At 37.5% G+C, this 20,706-nt stretch overlaps 1 protein-coding gene and 1 pseudogene across 1 annotated transcript; both read left to right on the top strand.

The window, feature by feature from the left end:
- Positions 1–9,187: 9,187 nt before the first annotated feature.
- Positions 9,188–12,388, top strand: LOC104445767 (annotated as a pseudogene).
- A 4,911-nt stretch (positions 12,389–17,299) lies between these two features.
- On the top strand, positions 17,300–20,506 carry LOC104447689 (laccase-15-like). Its single transcript, XM_039312533.1, has 5 exons — positions 17,300–17,462; positions 18,501–18,622; positions 18,815–19,411; positions 19,614–19,963; positions 20,051–20,506. The coding sequence occupies exons 3-5, from the start codon at positions 19,266–19,268 to the stop codon at positions 20,194–20,196; spliced, it is 642 nt and encodes a 213-aa protein (XP_039168467.1). The 5' UTR covers positions 17,300–17,462; positions 18,501–18,622; positions 18,815–19,265; the 3' UTR covers positions 20,197–20,506.
- Positions 20,507–20,706: the final 200 nt, after the last annotated feature.

Raw genomic sequence — 20,706 nt, 5'->3', positions numbered from 1 at the left:
ATCATTCTTTTAACCAGTGGTTGTTTCATATTTATCATCATTTATTGAAATTTACTGGCACAAGAAATCTGCATTTTTAACACGTAATCATATCATTCAGCATAGGTAATAGATAATTGTTATTTTAAACTAGAGAAGTATGACCTTAGCAATTTTATCACAATCAGACGTGCTATCAATCAATTGCTCCTCGTGAAGGAAAATGAATCGAATCGAAATGGGAAAAAAAGTCATAAAAACTCCGACCTATGCTCATATGATACATTTATCCCAACATTATTTTATAATATCAAAAATTCCAAATTATACTCATTGCAACACATTTAACATAAATATTTTTTTATGACATAAAAAACTCTAAATTTGTACTTATATGAAACATTTATTCTCCTTCAAGGTTTCGGTAGATTTTTTTCAACCAAAAAATAAAGTTTCTTTTAGCCATGTCAATACTATTTACTTTTGTGGTGTCAATGTAGATAGATATTTAGGAGTTCTCATTGATAGAATTTTGATGGAGCATAAATATGTCATACAAGTATAAGTTTGTGATTTTTTTATTTCATGAAAAAATATTTATGATAAATGTGTCATCATGTGCATAATTTAGGGTTTTTAGTGACTTTTTCCAATCAAAATAGAAAATAATTTCAATTCAGAAAATTATCTTTCTTCCACGCCCAACCCCTTCCTACTTAATAATCCTCAATAACCTTCCACTTGTTTCACTTTTCTTAGTGAACTTGACTTTTAATTAATTACGATAACTAATCATTAAAAATTATCCCTTCTAGTCTATAAGAACTATAATTTCTTTCTGATACTTACAATTTATCATGGTTATCGAGACTTCCCGCTCTTCTTCTATGAATTGTTTATAGAATTTTTATGGATCTCTAGAAAATTGTGTTGAAAAACTTTTGTTTAGCCTCGTAACTAAAAATCTATAAATTATAAATAATTTCGATGCAATGTTGAATTCTCACCTACCATTAATTTGTATTCTTGGTAACATTAAAAAATCTCAGAGAATAATAGCTTTTGCTTTTGCTTGATGTGACTTATTTCTCCCACCGATTATCGCGGTGTATCATAAACACATGTCAAAAGATAAATCTCATGCTTGATTCAAATTCAAACTATGATCCGAAGCTAGACAAATTGACCAACAAGTCAACAATTAGATCAGAAAGAAAAACATATTTATTCTAGAAACTCGTAATTGCCCATAAGATCCAAAAGATATCTTGAAGCTAATTATGACAGTGACACGCGATATAATTTTTTTTATAAAAAAGCAACTGATTTATGAATTATAAGGACTTGTCTACTGTCATTTTATAACCACTCTACAATAATCAACGATATTCGTACTATTTTTGACACGTCTAAATGTCTCAAATGCACATAAAATATATGTACTATGCAACGCAAGCATACCCATTTATTTTGGACTGCAATGAGTTTAACCAAAAACAAGAGGAACCCCTTGGAATATATAATAGAAAAATTTCCTAAGTTTTTAAATGCAACGTGCAAAATTGATATTCTCCATATTCTGACCTATTAATTTGTCCGCGTCAATTGTCGAGACATAGATCAGTGGCGCTGCCTGTACAGATCGGCCATGGGATGTCACAAACCAAGCCGGCACATGAGATGCTCGTTCAAGTAGGGTTTTGGTCAGATCTATGATCTGACTAAATTAATTGATATATTCTGTTGTACTAAGAATTCCAAGTCATCTTACGCAAGAAAAAAAAATTATATTAATCAGTTGTTGCTGACTGCTCATCGACAAAAAGAAAACAATCTTTGCGAAGTGAACATCACAATTTTTATTTTATTTTTGGGCCATAAACATAAAGAACAAATCGAATTTGGACGTTCCAGTATAGAAGATATATAAGCATAAAAAATTGAACAAATTTTCTGATGTCAGTGGAATTAACAAAAATTTGATTTTAACAAAAATTTGAAACTAACTCTAATTTGATTTAAAATCTCTATATTGCTAGTAAAAGGAATACACCATTATTGATGCGGAAAATTTTAAACAAAAATTTTAAATGTGTAAAGTAATTGGGTATGATTGATGACACCAATATTTTGACAAAACCCCATTAATTATTTATTGTATAAAAAATAAGGATTGACTGACTCCGATCCCTTAAAAAAAACATTATAAATGTCATATTATGAGCATTTTAATGAGCCCACATGAACTAGAAATTTGGCCAACCCATTTAATATCCTTGATTTGATGAGCTGGGTGAACTAAATTAGGCGGATGGGTGAAACTTGAAGAGCGACAGTGCATATTTCCTCTTGAAAATTTGGTCGCGAGGAAAGATAAGAAAGATATATTCTGAATATTTCCATTTTCTCGGCCACAAGAAGAAAGTGTAAAATGCCACATGTTCTCAAATCTCAAAGAGTTAAGTGTCAAATTCTTTTCTTAAGGTCTTGGCGTCAAAAGGAAGCTAAATAGGGCATGTATATTGGGGCTCACCATCATCATTTCAATCGTTTACCTCTCTCATACACGAATGCTAAAAGAATTTTTCTGCAATTTGTCATCTCACCAATAATCTCAAGAAAGAAAGGTCACTTATCATTTTTTGAGAAAAAAAGCCACCAAAACCTTAAATTATATCTAATGACTACGATTTTGGGTATTCACTTAATCTTGTTAAGCATTTATCCTGAACTTTTTTTTTATAATATCAAAAGCTCCAAACTATGCCTATTGTGATACATTTATTCTAAATTTTTTATTATGATATCAAAAATATTAAACTTGTATCCGTGTTACACATTTACTCTCCATCAAAGATTTGTCCGATGATATTACTACCATTTTTATTTTATTGTGATGTGAGCTCTATGTCAACACCATTTGCCTTTCGTTGTCCATGTAAGTAGATTTTTAATGATGCTTATTAACAAAATTTTGATGGAGGATAATTGTGTCATAGGTACAAGTTTGGGAGTTTTTCCTTCATACAAAAATGGGTTAGGGTAAATGTGTCACAATGCACATAATTTAAGATTTTTGGCTTTTATTCCTTCTTTTAACTAAAAACTTATTGATATTTGCAATATTTTTTGAAATTTATTAATACACAAAACATTGGATTCTATAGACGATATAGATAATCGCTCTTTTTAACTACGTAAATATGAGTACTTCTATTATCTAAGCAAATGTATTAAATTCAAAAGTCTTACAAAATCCACTGCTCCTCACTGAGGAAATTGTTGCGAGTCAAAATAGACAATCATTTCAGTTCAGAAAATGATCTTCTCCCCACTCCACCCCTTCTCTCTTGTTTTTACAAATGGTTTCCTCTGTCTTTCCGGCAATGTCTTGTTTCCATGACAATAAATCTTAAAGTCAACCTCATGACAAACCCTAAATTTGGGGCTTGCTCACCTTTTACCTAACAATGATAAATAAACTAAAAAGATGTTGAGGACCCATATTGACGGTGAGGGAAAGTACACAGTACTTTTCTAGTGCCATGCTCCCAAAGGTATGTACATGTACTGCTCAGCTTTCTATCGTGCTTAAATGCAGCGAAGTCTGGATCGTCTTCATACTCTGCTTCCCCTGCTTTTATCACGATCCATTATGCTTCGCAACGACCTCCCGCTCTCATTTATATAAGGTCTCGAGTTGACACGTGTCCATTGGCTATTTTTATGTTACGGTGCCAGGAGGTACGTTTTTGTTTTTGTTTTTTTTTTTTCACCAATTTAATTTCTTGCCCTACTCTCACTCATATTCATGCTGTGAGGTGTAGTCGTCTCAATCCATTATTTTTCATTAGAAAGTCCAACATAATAACTTAAACTTATAGATGAAGGGATAGCACATGTATATAAGAGCATATGATGAGATATATTTCAATAATCCCTCTAATGTGTAAGCTGAATTAAGAGTGACATATAGTAGACACACACACGAAATAAATTGAGGCAGAAATATTAAAATGTTTAACCCAAAAGTTTAGGCAAATAAGTCGAGGGACATCCTATTTACGTAAATAATATATGAATCTCACAGTCAAGCGATATATGATATATTTAAACAATTTCATATCAGTAACCCTTCGTTTGTCATACTCGCATGCTATGCATTAAGATTTTATTACTGCAAACACACATAAACAAGAGATGATTAATTGTACTACCCTTAGCATGTGCATATTATTCCTTTTTGCAAGAGCTCCATGCGAGTTTTCTTTTTTAATTTCCACGTGCAGTCCCTTTTGTCTACCAAGAAACCATTTATTCAACTCTAGGCATGTCCTGAGTTAACAACTGTTTGCATACAGGGACAATATATGAACAGATGTACAACGTGCACCCACGATAAAGTAAAGGATGCCAAACTTTTTGCTTTGATTTGTTCACCAAATAAGTTGGAGGGAAGGAAAAGATGGTCCACGAGCAGCTGAGATCAAGGAGGCCCATTTGGGTAGAAAAAGGGAGTTTTCTAAAAGTTAATAAATTAATCCTTTTTACTTAATTATTTGTATAGCTAACTTTCGTTTGGATCTATGTGGGTGGAATCAACTGAGAATGGTCAGAGCGAGCCTTTGTTTAAAGTGCTACAGCTAAATTCCTCTTGATCAATCTATGACCAAAGCTAATTGATGCACGTTCCGTAGGTGTATTAGCGGGTCATAAATGAGCACCTTCTAGGAACAGGATCATCATTCTACCTGATGGAAAACAACTACATTTTTAACTTCTGCGCCACCTCTTCTGCTGCATCATTGGTGCATATCTGTAATACACGACTAGCAAAAGTACCTGTCCAGGGGAAAAGGTGATTCCTAAAAATGCCATTGCTTAATTATTGCACATCACATCGATTGTTCTCTCTTTTGTTCAACCAATCACAAAACAAAGCAGGTGGACAAGTTTTCTCTGCACGCCAGGTTCAACAAGAGAGGGGATCGATCCACGAGGAATCACTTTCCAGCTTATTCCACTACTGAAATAGTTGAATAGAATATATCCCGGCTTTGTGAATTGCCAATAAGTCTACTAAAGCTTATCTTGTCATTATATCACGTTATCATTGGTGATAATGCTATATTACCAAAACCTAAAGCTCACATGGACAATAGTAGAGATGATTTGGTCTCCATGATCTGTGGATAAGTCATTGATTTCTTTTTTTTGAATATTCCGTCTTTTTAGATTAATTGATGGGAACCTTGGAGTGGGTCTTTTTTCTTTTTGGCCAGTAAAACCATGGACTGAATCATTGGCTTCTTTTTTACCAGGATGATCTCATTTAGTTTGTTGAGTTCTCCATTATTACCCTAAAACGTGCCCATACGGCAGATATAATTATTACATGAAACAGAACATGGCCAATGTACCTAGTCAGCCCACGGAATATTACAGTAAACTAAAGAACAAGGTCACTGCCGTGCATGCGACAAGGGCTACTGTGATTAACAGGTTGGCCATGTTGCGCTTATCTTTTAATTGTCCCACACGACCTTGTTTAATATTCTAATTGGACGCAAGATAATTCCGCTAAAGCACCTTGATCGACACAACAACGTAAGCTCGTTTTCAATCTTCCCAAATAATTTTGCTGTCATTTTCGTGTTCTCATAATCATGTGATGGTATGGTCAATTGAAAGGGCGTTTTGTATGGCAGTGGATGTCAATTGAAAAAATGATTGCCTGAAGAACGAATGACATGCCAACGAAATGGTGCTGAAATACATTAGGAAACTTCCATCGGATGGGGATCTTCTCCAGCTAAGGAGGAGACATTGTGGGAAAAGCATCACTTTAAGGAAAGTGTCTACACGCCTCAAACCTATACATTCTCCTTCATTCTTCCTACATTTCTTTCATGGATTCGTGGATAGAAGTAGATCTCTGACAAGGGAGATATTTTTAGATGCAACCTAAGACTTTCTCGTCTCCCAAACTGATAATAAAATTTTCTGTCCAAAAATTCATCAGTTTGGAAGAAAACGAGAAAATATACAATACTTAATATGCGATAATTTATTTGGATGGATTGTGATGTTGTGTGGTCGGAAGTGTATAAAGTTTCTATTGGCGAGGGTAGAGCGTTTGACGACTGGCCTCTAAGGGCCTGTTTGGCAACATGCCAAACGGTGCATTCGATTTTTGTTCCCAGAATCAGTTTGGGACGAGAATCGCGTTTGGTAAAATTTTTGTTCCCGGGAACGATTTTGGACAAGATTTGAGAATAAATAAAAATTTGATTCTACGTCCGAGAATCAGAAAAAGAATCAAAACGTAAAACCCTTGTTCTTCTCTTTCATCATCTCGGTTGCCATCCGCCATCGCCCGCTGCCGTCCGCCACCGCCCGCCGCCGCCCGCCGGTCGCCGGTCCGGCGAGGTCGCCGAAGGCTCGCCAAGCCAGGGCGAGGTCCGGCGAGCTCGCCGGAGGCAAGCCCAGCCACCGGCGAGGCCGGCCTCGCCGGTGCCAGCCGGCCTCGCCCGGCCCGGCGAGGCCGGGCGAGCCTCGAGCCCGGTGGCTGGCGAGCCTCGCCGGCAGCTGGGCGAGGCTCGGCCTCGCTAGATCGGGCGAGGTCGAGCCTCGCCGGTGGCTGGGCGAGCCTCGCCCGGCCCGCCGGTGGCCAAGCTAGCCTCGCCGAGGTTGGGGGCGGGCGAGGCCGGCCCGGCCACCGGCGAGGCTCGGCCGACGAAGGCCGACCTCGCCGAGGGTCGGCGACGCTCCGGTGAGTGTCGCCGGCCCTCGTCTGGCCGGTCGCCCGGTCCGGCGACCGGCCAAATGAAGAAGAAGAAGAATAGAAAAAAAGGGAAAAAAAAAAAAAAAAAAAAAAAAAAGAAAAAGTAAAAAAGTAAAGAAATTATTTAAAATTTATTTAAAAATCAAAAGAAATTAATTTGGAACATAATCAATTAATACGGTACCAAACGCAATTCTATTCTAGAATCAAAAATTTTAAACAGTTACCAAACGCGCTTTTTACTCGAATCGGTTCAGGAAGAGAATAAAAATAATCATTTCTAGTCGAATCGCTCTCGGGAAGAATGTTGCCAAACGCGCCCTAAGACCATTGACTACTAAATTTACTGATGTGGTGTCCTCTCAAGAAAAAAAAAAAAACAATTATTTGTTTGCATTTTAAAAAGAAAATAGCAATTCTTTATTTTCATGTTAAAATATGAAATGATATCCGAATTTCAGACAATCATTAAAATTTAAAATTATATGTTAATTCACATGTCAAATTTATATATTGTGAAAGTTTTAGATGTTTTGGGATTAAAAAAGAAAAATTCAAAGTGTTTCCATTGCAAGATTTAGATAAAACAAAAGGAAAAAATTAAAAACTAGAGGATTTTTAGTTGATTGAAGCATTGGTGAATTTCTAGTTAAAAATTAGAGGTCATACTGCATGCAAACTGTCATGGGCTAAGATTCCTTGCTAAGGTCAATGATCTTGACTTAATTAGTTCACGGGTCTTGCAGGGTGTTTTATAAATTTTCAGGTACTCCCCACGTCTATGCTTTTAAAGAAAAAAGAGTAAAAATAAAAAAAGTCTATCCAGATATGCCTTGAAGGTTTGTGGACGTTGGCAACTCGAGGCTCATTGTAGACCAATATTTATGCCAAAATTTTACATTTTGGAAACAGTTTGTACCCGAGCTTTTTGTTATATGTACAAAAATATATGTCAGGCATATCATGTAAATAATATTCCCCATATTTGTGTGTGGGGGAAAATAACACGAAGAGAGAGTAGGAAATCAAACTCTTTTTCTTGAGGCATTAATTGATGATTATATTGGGAAAATAACCCTCAATCACCGAGTTTCAAAGTGAAGGGTCTCATAGAAGTATGGTCAATTTTTTAGGGCATGTGTTGGTCGAAAGATGTTTGTGAGTGAAGAATCCCTTATTTTAGAACATCCCCGGCTACCGGGGGTCCATTTGATTTTTGTAAAAGTTGACCACTTGGGTTTCGTCTGATTATATAGATCCTAGCTATTATTTAGTCAGAATCACATTATAAGAATGCAGGGCATGCACAACTTACCGAATAAACCACTAATCACTGACTAATCCCCGGTCAAATATCATTTGCGCCCCGTGATTATTAATCAAATCCAGCATAAAACCGCTTGAGCATGTTTTTCAGGTACAGGAGGATGATTTTTTTTTTTTTGGCTCTATTTTTTACTTCAGTAATCTACACATTCTTTTCTTCTGACAAAAAAATAAAAAACTACACATTCTTTGGCGAAGTATTTAGACATTTTAAAATATGGTCATATTGAAAGAGTCTCTAAAGACAATAGACAATCACGCGTTTTAAAAAGTGATTTGATATCAAAAGAAAGTCATATTGAAAAAATGTTTGATTATTTGCTTTTTTGGTTGTTGAAATTGATTGGACAGATGCTCTGAAAAATTCTTTACATGAAAGAAAATATCACATATTAGGCATCGGCACTACATAAGAGGTGATGCCGATAAGATGGTTGGCATAAAATCTTATGATTATTTATTCAACTAAAGGCACAACTTGCCTTTATGACTGGAGCAACTGTGCAACATTAACTAGAATTCTGCATGAGTTATCTCTCTCTTTTTGTATTTGATATACCATTAGAAAAGGCATTTTCTTTTGTGCTTTCTTTTAATGAAAGATACAATTTTCTCTGTTGAATATCTCTTGACTTCTAGAGGCTCTTTACCATACGATAAATTTCAGTGGTAACAAGGGACTGGTCCACTTTGTGTTCAAGAAAACGTTGATGCCCGCTGTCTCCCTAAAAGAACAAAAGGGAAATCATTAATGAGTTTTCAAGCAGTGGGATGAGCACGTAAAATAATGTTTCTTTTTCTCTCTCTTTTTGCCGACATGACAGTAAAGTTGACAGAAGTTTTGTCACCTCCTTCCTCTGTGACGCTCGTCAATCAATCTTCTTTTTCGTGGAAACGACGGAAAAAAAAAGAAAGAGCTCGAGCCTTTGAAAGGCGATTGCTCTTTTTCCTTCAATTTGCATTTGTTATTATCTCATGGGACACGCTTTTGTGAGCACCAAGACCGCTTCGTTTTCACGTGGCGCCGATTGAGACTGACTAGACAGGCACCATCAGACATTGCAAGAAGTTCCCTACAAATAGCCACCTTCAATGGAAGGGGAAGGTCACAAGAAGAAAGAGACTGAGCATAACACAAGTCTCCTTTCTGGATCAAGTGATTGGTACAAGTTCAGTTGCATCTTGTTGAGAGAGAGAGAGAGAGAGACGATGGGAACATTTCTAGGGTTTGCGCTCACTTTGAGCCTGCTCTTTTGCATGGCTCAAGGCAAAGTCCTCTTCTATGATTTCGTGGTGAGTAGGAACATCCCCTTCTTAAGCTCTATAAGTGTCTTTTCTAAGACATATAGAACATTTAGTGACTATTTGTGCATTTGTTACAAGTTAGACTATATTGAGGCATTACAGTTGATTATGATTTCATAATTCATAAATGTTCTCTTATTAGTGTATTCAACACAATAATCTCCTTTTATCAACGATGATCTTCACATCTAAATCTTCAGCTAGCTAAAGCTTGGACTATGCTTGAGGCCAAGTATTACAGCATGTATATACCAAACTACATTCAATTATCTGCAATCGCTTTATTTATCTACTTACTCTTTTGCAATCTGGTTTCCAACCCAATTTGGAGTTTTTATTCCGGAAGAAAGTCCATATGCAGGCCTTTGAGTTAATTACTGTCACTTGTGGATAATGATGCACCAAAAGGATTCTGCATCAATTAAAAAAGAGGGATTATTTTATGGGTATAATGGTCCTAGAGTCAATGGATGATTTTTGTTGCAGGTGAAGGAGACACCTATTAAGATGTTGTGTGAGACGAACCGGAGCATATTGACAGTGAATGGTTTATTTCTTGGGCCAGAGATTCGTGCTCGCAAAGGCGACACCATTTATGTTAACGTCACCAACACAGGACCTTATGGAATCACTATTCACTGGTAATAATAAAACCACCTCCCTCTCTCTTTCTCTCCCTCTCCCCCTCCCTCTCCCCTAATGTCACACACACCTGCAGGCATGGAGTGAGACAAATAAGATATCCTTGGTCCGACGGACCAGAGTTCATCACGCAATGCCCAATCCCTTCGAACTCGAGCTTTCTTCAAAAAATTGTACTCACCGAGGAAGAAGGCACATTGTGGTGGCATGCTCACAGTGATTGGTCACGAGCCACTATACACGGCCCTCTCATCATCATGCCCGCCTATGGAAAAATGTACCCTTACAAGTTTGACCAAGAACACACAATCGTGATTGGTATTCTATTTTCAACTAACTTAATTGACATTATAATTTTTTCACTTATTCAAAAACACACACAAATTAATAGTTTGGTTTGTTTTTCTTAACAAAATTATTAATTGGCATGTAGCTGAATGGTATACGAGAGATACAAAGGCCATAATCGACGAGGCTCTTGAATCCGGAGGCGATCCAGACTTGTCTGTGGCCTATACCATTAATGGTCAACCAGGAGATAGTTACTCATGCTCTAACGGTATGAATTCTAGTATATATGTAAGTTTGATATGTACTATTTATATAAAAAAGAAAATTCCTTATTTATAGGTGATGATATCTTGCAAAAAAATTATTTGTAAATACTAATTAATGACAATCGCTATATATTACTAGTAATTTCAAGATCTCCCCCGATAATATTTGATATGTTGCTTTTTTACCTTTTGCAGGTTCGGCGTACAACAAAACTGTTGTGCACGGAAAAACATATCTCTTTCGGATCATCAACTCTGGGATGAACGAAGAGATGTTCTTTGGCATAGCCAAGCACAATCTCACCGTGGTTGGAATGGACGGAGCTTATCTAAAGCCTCTTAAGACCAATTACCTCATGATAACTCCTGGTCAAACGATGGATGTTTTGGTCACTGCGAACCAAACTCCTGGTCGCTACTACATGGTTTTCAGTCCATTCGTGGACACCAATGCCCCATCCAACAAAAATGTCACACAGGGGAATATTCCAATACAATGGCAATTATAACCACTCGAAGACTCCCATAATACCCGAGTTTCCAGGTTTTACCAATAAGAGTGACGCTGGAAACTTCACTATTCAATTGAGAAGTTTGAACAGTAAAGAACATCCTTCCAATGTTCCAACCAAAATTACTAGGAACATTACGATCGCGGTGTCCGTGAATCAACAGCCATGTCCAGCTAATCAAACATGTACCGGTCCAAACGACTCTATGCATTCGGCAAGCTTGAACAACATAAGTTTTTCAGCTCCATCGATTAGCATTCTCCAAGCATACTACAAGTACGTAAATCGCTAGACCTACCAATTTTGATCCTATTTGGTAGGATTGAATATTTCTCTCAAACCGGTGGGGTTGATTTGGGTTGAAATATTCCCCAAATCAAAGCTAATTTAACGGGTCAAAAAACCTTCGATGTCTTAAGGGTAAGGCATAAATCAACATCTGCATGTCTATATCATTGTGTTTGTGGTGTGTGCAGCAATATAAATGGAGTCTACAACAGAACTTTTCCGGATCAACCACCTACCTTGTTCGACTTCACCGGAAATGTTTCGGCCTTGGGGAAGCTGCCAATGTGACTACCGAAGTGTTGAAGATTGACTATAATGACGAGGTTGAAATAAGATTCCAGGGGACCAATTTCGGGGCAGCGGAGAATCACCCAATGCATTTACATGGGTATAGCTTTTATGTCGTCGGGATGGGCGATGGAAATTTCAGTGAGACCGAAATATCAAAGTATAATACGGTGAATCCACCTTATGTTAACACCGTCGGACTTCCCAAAAACGGGTGGGCAGCGATCAGATTCAAAGCTGATAATCCAGGTACTACAATTTCATCGGTAGAAATGCATAGAAACATATAGCTTGCACGGATTTAAACTTGTATATAGATGCATAATTGACACATTAGTCTATTACGGGCGCTTGTAGGAGTGTGGTTCATGCACTGTCACTTAGAACGCCATTCGAGCTGGGGAATGGACGCAGTCCTCATCGTCCGAGATGGGAAGAAAAAACATCAGAAGGTTCGTCCGCCGCCCAAGGACATGCCTCCTTGTTCCGTGTCTTCGTCATGATGAAGTGTTCTTTGAGTTTATTGACAGGGCAGAGGTAAATTGATATCTTAAGGGGATTGAAACGTCTGTATTTTGTATCTGAGTTTGCAATTTTGCATCATTCTAGTCAGTTTCAATTGGCTGCAAATGTTTTGGCAAGTAAGAAGGTTTGTTCGATTCAAAATAACTGTACTCTTTTGCTATAAGTGATTTGAAAAAACCTTATATTCCCTGAGGAGGTAAACTGATGCGGTATCGACAAAGATACGACTGTTCTCCTAAGCTTGCGCAGTACTGAAATTTTGTTCATCCCGTTTCTCGTGTGCGAGTCACTCTTCCGATCCTACTGTTTGAGAAAGCCTACCCTAGGCTTGCATCATTAACGCTCTTTAATGGAACTTTAGCTTTAGCTAGTCATGAACCTTTCCTTATGGGAGTAGGAAAATCATGATCGGGATAGCGGACCCAAGGCTATGGAACTTGGGTGTGGGTCTTTGGTCAACATTGAATGGCCTTCCTTTCTTCTTTTTATTTATTATTTCTCGTTAAGGGCTGAAAAATGAAATAGAGTATGCCCCGGCATATTTTGGGGCAAAATCTTCAACTATGTTGGCTCATAGATGTACTCTGGACAAAGGATTGATCACGCAGTCAAAATTGTGTAAATTTTGTCTTTTCCTTGGGACCTTATGCCTAATGAAGGTTTCGTCATATCTCGAATTTTAGATTTAGCTTGTCAACGAGAATTTGTTGCGATTAGTCTACTCTTGAACGAGATGGTCAGCATTGCAATGTCGGTATTGCGATAATAAAGATAAATCATCCCATCGTTCTCTAATACTTAAAGCTATCAAAAACAAGAGCAGGGTTTGGTATACTTCATGTCACTCAACAAAATTAGTATACTAAGATCACCAAATAATACAGATATACAGCGTGCACCCATGATAGAGTAAAGGATGCCGAACATTTCGCTTTGATTTCCTCACCAAATAATTTGGAGGGAAGGAAAAGATGGTCTACGAGCAGCTGAGATCGATGAGGCCCTTTTGGGTAGAAAGAGGGAGTTTTCTAAACGTTAATTAATTAATCTTTTTTACTTAATTATTTGTATAGCTAACTTTCGTTTGGACGTATGTGGTTGGAATCAACTGAGAATGTGTAGAGCGAGCCCTTGTTTAGAGTGCTAGGGCTAGATTCCTCTAGGTCAATCTATAACCAAAGCTAATTGACGTACGTTCCGCCGGTGTATTAGCGGATCATCATTCGCCCCGATGGATAACAGCAACATTTTTAACTTCTGCGCCAACTCTTCTGCTGCATCATGGGTGCATATCTGTAATACGAGACTGCAAAAGTACCTATCCATGGAAAAAAATGATTCCTAGGAATGCCATTGCTTAGTTATTGCGCTTCACATCGAGTGCTCTCTCTTTTGTTTGACCAGTCACACAAAGCAGGTGGGCAAGTCCTCTCCACGCCGGCTTCGAAGCTAGAGGGGATCGATCCTCGAGGAATCACTTTCCAGCTTAGTGCACTACTGAAAAAGTTGAAAAGAATATATCAAGTCTACTGAAGCTCATCTTGTCATTATATCACGTTATCATTAGTGATAATGCTAGATTACGAAACCTAAAGCTCCTAAGAACAATGGTAGAAATGATTTGGTCTCCATGATCTGTGGATAAATCATTTATTTCTTCTTTTCGAATATTCCATCTCTTTAGAGTTATTGCTGGGAACCTTGGAGTGGGTCTTTTTTTCTTTTTGGCCAGCAAAACCATGGAATCGTTGGCTTCTTTTTGACCGGGATGATCTCATTTAGTTTGTCGAGTTCTCCATTATTTACCCTAAAAAGTGTCCATATGACAGAGAAAATTATTACATGAAACAGAACATGGCCCATGTAGCTAGTCAGCCCCCGGAATATTACAGTAAACTAAAGACCAAGGTCACTGCCGCGCATGCGACCAGGATTACTGTGATTAACAGGCTGGCCATGTTACGCTTATATTTCAATTGGCCCCACATGACCTTGTTTAATGATTTAATCAGCGATTATGCAAGATAATTCCATGAAAACACCTTCATCGATACTACATCATAAGCTCTTTTTCAATCTTCCCGACAAAATTTGGTTTCCTTTTCGCGTTTTCATTATCATGTAGTGGTATGGTCAATTGAAATGGCATCTTGTGTGGTGGTGGGGACATGTTAATTGAAAAAATGATTTCTTGAAGAATGAATTACATGCCAATGGAATGGTGTCGAAATACACTAGGAAACTTCCTTAAGTTAGGAATCTCCGGTTAGGAGGCAACATGGTGGGAATAGCATCAATTTAGGGAAATTATCTACATGCCTCAAAGATATTCTATCTTGTTCTTCCTACATTCTTCCATTGATTCATCGGCAGAAGCAAATCTCTGATGAGAGAATTTTTAGATGCGGCGCAAGACATTCCCGTTCTCCCAAACTAATAATTATGTGTCAAAATTCATTTCTTTGGAAGAAAACAAGAAAATAGACAATACTAAGTATGTGATTACTAATTTGGATGGATTGTTGATGTTGTGGAAAAATTAGACGATTTTAAGTTCATTGGGGTACTAAAAGATTTTTAATTAGAAACTAGAGGTCATTCATTCAAATCCCACAAACTACTATGGGGCACGGTCTTTCTTTAGAGGGCCAAATTTTGGACTTAAGTGGCCTTTACAGGGTATTTCATAATTCTCCATGTGCTCGAATCTTCATGGCCGTGTCCTTAAATTATAAAAAAGTAAAAAGTCTTTTTTTTTTTTTTAACGAGAAAGTAAAAAGTCTATTCACACAAGCGGTTTGCAGGTTGGCATCTGGAGGTTCATCATTGAAGCATTAATCAAGCGAATCACACAAGTTTCGTTTCCTTTCATCTTTATTGGTCAATCGGCCGCCCGAAGCAAGTCATGCAACGATAAGCAACTTTCAGAATCAGATATAAGCATCCCTTGCTTTGGAACGTCCACGGTTTGTCGGGGGTCCATATGATTTCTGTAAAGAAAAGTTGACCACATGGTTTTGTCCTATCAGGTAGATCCTGGCGATTGCAGACGCATATTTCGAAGGTGTAGGGCCTTGCAACTTGCCGAACAAATCATAAGAACACCCACTATTTCCTATTCGCTAGTCAAACAATGATATAGACCGCGTGCTTGTTAATTAAATCCTGTAATTAGCTACTCGAAAATGTTTTAGTCTGGATTTTTGTTATCGTCACTGATCTGGATTTTGTTGTTTATGTGTCACGAGAAAGATCAGACAAAGATATATCCTACACGCTTGTGTTTGGCGGAGGAATTGAGACAACAGCTTGGTCTAGGTAAAACCCTACTCTATATAACTCCCGGAGAATTGGTAGAGTAACCATGACTGCAAGCCATCATTTCACATTGGCAAAAACAACGTAAACCATACCAAAATTTGCTTTTACATTCCTATATATTGCAATGAGGGGTCTACGATGAGAACCAATGAAGATCTAAGGCCCTTCTCTCGACTATCCATAAAGACTTGTTAATTTTCAGAGACCATTAATTCCTATCTCAAGGCTCTCATCTTTAATTAAAATCCATAGGATCTACATAGGGTAGCAAGTAGAGAGTATACTCGTAGAACTAGATAATCTTATCAGACGAGCACAATAATTTGGGAAAATTACTCATTTAATTCTAACTTATTGTACAAACGTCAATTTAGTTATAAACTTTTCAATTTCATCCTAAATTTTTGTGTGAAATTATGATATAGTCTTTCCAATAAATTTTCTCAAGAAATCATTGAAGTGGTGCTCCAGTCATCGCTGGCAATCCTATGTAGAAGGATTGCCCATTAGCAATTTCCATGAAAATTGCCGGTGGGGCTACATTGTAATTTTCCAAGAAAGATTATAATCAATTTGTAAAATCGGAAAGTTTAGGGTAAAATTGACATCCGTAAAATAGATTTAGGACTAATTGGATTCTAACCTTTTAATGACATCAGACTTCGAGGAGAGGGGAGGGTGTTTAGAAGAGCGTTGGGAGAGAACATTATATGAGATTCAACTCTTAGCCCACTGTTGCAACTATAAGGTGTGGAAAAAAGTGAAGTTGAGTTTTCTAATTTTCTTTCTGACATTTTTCATGTACAGGAGAATGGTAATATTTGTGCTTTATATTCACTTAAATAATATACACATCCTTTGGAGAAAAAAATTATTTATACACCATAGAAGAAGGTTGTGTTGAAAGAGTTTGATGATTACACATTTTAAGGAACAATTTGATTTGTAAAAGTTTTATTTACACGTGTCACAAGAGAGCCGTCACTTTAAAAACTGGAAAGTTTCTTTTTTGATTGCCAAAGCTGATTGAACAAATGTTCTAAAAGTTTTTTAAACAAGAGAAAACATTATGTGTAATGGGGTTGTGTTGCGTAACAAGTGACGTGGATAAGATGGTTCACATAAAATCCAATGATTATTCATTAAACTTAAGGCTCAACTTTTTCACTAGAGCACCTAGAATGGGATAACTAGACCTCTGTACGACTTATTCTTTTTTATTGTAGATGATAATGATAAACCATTAGAAATATATATATATATATATATATATATATATATATATATATAAACAGTTTTCTCTTGTCCTTTCTTTTTTTGCAAAATACAATTTTCACTGGTCAACCTGTGTCAAGAAAACGTCGATACCTCCTGTCTCCAGAAAAGAACATAATGGGAATCGCTAATGAGTGTTAAAGCAGTGGATGAGCACATAAAATAATGTTTCTTTTTCTCTCTTTTTCGCCGACATGACAAAATAAGTTGAGAGAAGTTTGTCAGCTCGTCCATCTGTGATGCTCTTCAACGGATCTTCTTTTTCGTGCAAACAACGGAAAAAAAAATAAGCACTGGAAGGCAATTGCTTTTTCTCATTTAATTTACTTTTTTTTTCTTTTAATATCTCGTAGGACACGCTTTTGTGAGCACTAAGATGGCTTCATTTTCACGCGGCGCAGACAGAGACTGTCTAGATAGGGACCATCACACATTGGAAGAAGTTCCCTATAAATAGCCACCATCAATGGAAGGGGAAGGTCACAAGAAGAAAGAGACTGAAGATAACGCAAGTCTTCTTTCTGGATCAAGTGATTGGTACAAGTTCAGTTGTATCTTGTTGAGAGAGAGAGAGAATATGGGAACATTCCTAAGGTTTGCGCTCACTTTGAGCCTGCTTTTTTGCATGATCAAGGCAAAGTCCTCTTCTATGATTTCGTGGTGAGTAGGAACATCCCCTTCTTGAGCTCTTTAAGGGTGTCTTTTATGGGGTATATAGAATATTTAGTGATTACTTGCACATTTATTACAAGTTTTAGATTATATTGAGGCATTACAGTTGACTACAATCTCATATCTTCACATCTAAATCTTCAGCTAGCTAAATCTTGGATTATGCTTGAGGCCAAGGATTACAGCATCCATATACCAAACTATATTCAAATATCTACAATTACATTATTTATCTGCTTTTTTGCGATGTGGTTTCCAACCCCATTTGGAGTCTTTATTCTGGAAGAAAGTCCATATGCAAGCCTCTGAGTTAATTAATGTTACTTGTAGATAATGATGCACTAACAAGATTCTACATCAGTTAAAAAACAAAGATTATACTATGTGTATAATGGTCCTAGAGTCATAGGATGATTTTTATTGTAGGTGAAGGAGACACCCATTAAGATGTTATGTGAGACGAATCGGACCATATTGACAGTGAATGGTCTATTTCCTGGGTCGGAGATTCGTGCTCGCAAAGGCGACACCATTTACGTTAATGTCACCAACATAGGACCTTATGGAATCACTATTATATATATATCTCTCTCTCTCTCTCTCTCTCTCTCTCTCTCTCTCTCTCTCTCTCTCTCTCTCTCCTCTAATGTCACACACACCTACAGGCATGGAGTGAGACAAATAAGATATCCCTAGTCTAACGGTCCAGAGTTCATCACACAATGCCCAATCCCTTCAAACTCGAGCTTTCTTCAAAAAATTGTACTCACCAAGGAAGAAGGCACTTTGTGGTGGCATGCTCATAGCGACTGGTCACGAGCCACTATACACGGTCCTCTCATTATTATGCCTGCCTATGGAAAAATGTACCCTTACAAGTTTGACCAAGAACACACAATCGTGATTAGTATTCTATTTTTAGCTAACTTAATTGACATTTTAAGTTTTTTGCCCAATCAAACACACACTCACACAAATTAATAGTTTGGATTGTTTTTCTTAAAAAAATTATTAATTGACATGCAGCTAAATAGTATACGAGAGATACAAAGGCCATAATTGATGAGGCTCTTGAAACCGGAGGCGATACAGACCTGTCTGTGGCCTATACCATGGTCAACCAGGAGACAGCTACTCATGCTCTAACGGTATGAATTCTAGTATCTAAGTAAGTTTGATATGTCCTATTTATATAAAAAGAAAATGTTGTATTAATAAGTGATGATATTTGGTGAAACTATTATTCGTAAATACTAATTAATGATGATCCCTGTATATTACTAGTAATATCAAGATCTCCACCAGTATTATTTAACATGTTGCTTTATTACCTTTGGCAGGTTTAGCATACAACAAAACTGTCGTGCGCGGAAAAACGTATCTCTTTCAGATCATCCACTCCGGGATGAATGAAGAGATGTTCTTTGGTATAGCCACGCACAATCTCACTGTGGTCGGAATGGACGGAGCTTATCAGAAGCCACTTAACACCAATTACCTCATGATTACTCCCGGTCAAACGATGGACATTTTGGTCACTGCGACCAAAATCCCGGTTGCTACTATATGGTTTTTAGTCCATTTGTGGACACCAATGCCCCATCCAATAAAAACATCACGAGGGGGGTATTCCAATACTAGGGCAGTTATAACCACTCGGAGACTCCCGTGTTAATTGAGCTTCTGGGTTTTACCAACAAGAGTGATGCCGGAAACTTCACTATTCAATTGAGGAGTCTGAATAGCAAAGAACATCCGTCCAAGGTTCCGACCAAAATCACTAGGAACATTATGATCGCAGTGTCCGTGAATCAGCAGCCATGTCCAGCTAATAAAACATGTCTTGGTCCAGGGAACACTACTATGCATTCCGCAAGAAACTTGAACAACATAAGTTTTTCGGCTCCGTCAATTAGCATTCTCCAGGCATACTACAAGTAAGTAAATTGTTAGACCTGCCAAATTTTATCCTATTTGTTAGGATTGAATATTTCTCTCAAACCGACAGAGTTGATACGGGTTGAAATATTCTTTAAATCAAACACAATTTAACCGGTTAAAAGACCTTTGATGTCTTAAAGGTAATGCGTTAATCAACATCTAAATGTCTCTACAACGTTATGTTTGTGGTGTGTGCAGCAATATAAATGGAGTCTACAACAGAACTTTTCCGGATCAACCACCTACCTTGTTCGACTTCACCGGAAATGTTTCGGCCTTGGGGGAAGCTGCCAATGTGACTACCGAAGTGTTGAAGATTGACTATAATGACGAGGTTGAAATAAGATTCCAGGGGACCAATTTCGGGGCAGCGGAGAATCACCCAATGCATTTACACGGGTATAGCTTTTATGTCGTCGGGATGGGCGATGGAAATTTCAGTGAGACTGATATATCAAAGTATAATACGGTAAATCCACCATATGTCAACACCGTCAGACTGCCCAAAAACGGGTGGGCAGCGATCAGATTCAAAGCCGATAATCCAGGTACTATGATTTTATCACTACTTGCACGGATTTATACTTGTATACGAATGCATAATTGACAGATTAATCTACAACGGGTGCTTGTAGGAGTGTGGTTCATGCACTGTCACTTAGAACGCCATTCGAGTTGGGGTATGGACGCAGTCCTCATCGTCCGAGATGGGAAGAAAAAACATCAGAAGGTTCGTCCGCCGCCCAAGGACATGCCTCCTTGTTCCGTGTCTTCGTCGTGATGAAGTGTTCTTTGAGTTCATTGACAAGGCAAAGGCAAATTGATATCTCAATGGGAATAAAACATCTGTATCTTCGTTCGATTCATTGTATTCTTTTGCTATAAGCGATTCGAAATGTACTTGCCTGTTGCCGATAATAATTCCAGAAATTTAATCGATAGGGGCAAAATCTTCAACTATGTTGGCTAATAGATGTGCTCTGGAGAAAGGATTGATCACGCAGTCAAAATTGTGTGAATTTTGTCTTCCTTGGGACCTTATCTCTAGTGAAGGTTTCATCATATCTGGAATTTTAGATTTAGCTTGTGAACGAGAATTTGTTGCGATTAATCTACTCTTGAACGAGATAGTTAGCATTGCAATGTCGGTATTGCGATAAAAAAGATAAATCATCCCATCGTTCTCGAATACTTAAAGCTATCAAAACGAGAGCAGGGTTTGGTATAGTTCATGTCACTCAACAAAATTAGTATACTAAGTAATGTGACCGGTTGCAAGTGATGAACTTCT

This window comes from Eucalyptus grandis, chromosome 5 (assembly GCF_016545825.1).
Source record: "Eucalyptus grandis isolate ANBG69807.140 chromosome 5, ASM1654582v1, whole genome shotgun sequence".
NCBI lineage: Eukaryota > Viridiplantae > Streptophyta > Magnoliopsida > Myrtales > Myrtaceae > Eucalyptus > Eucalyptus grandis.
The sequence above is the reverse complement of the archived record's forward strand: the minus strand, read 5'-3'. Positions and strand labels throughout refer to the sequence as shown.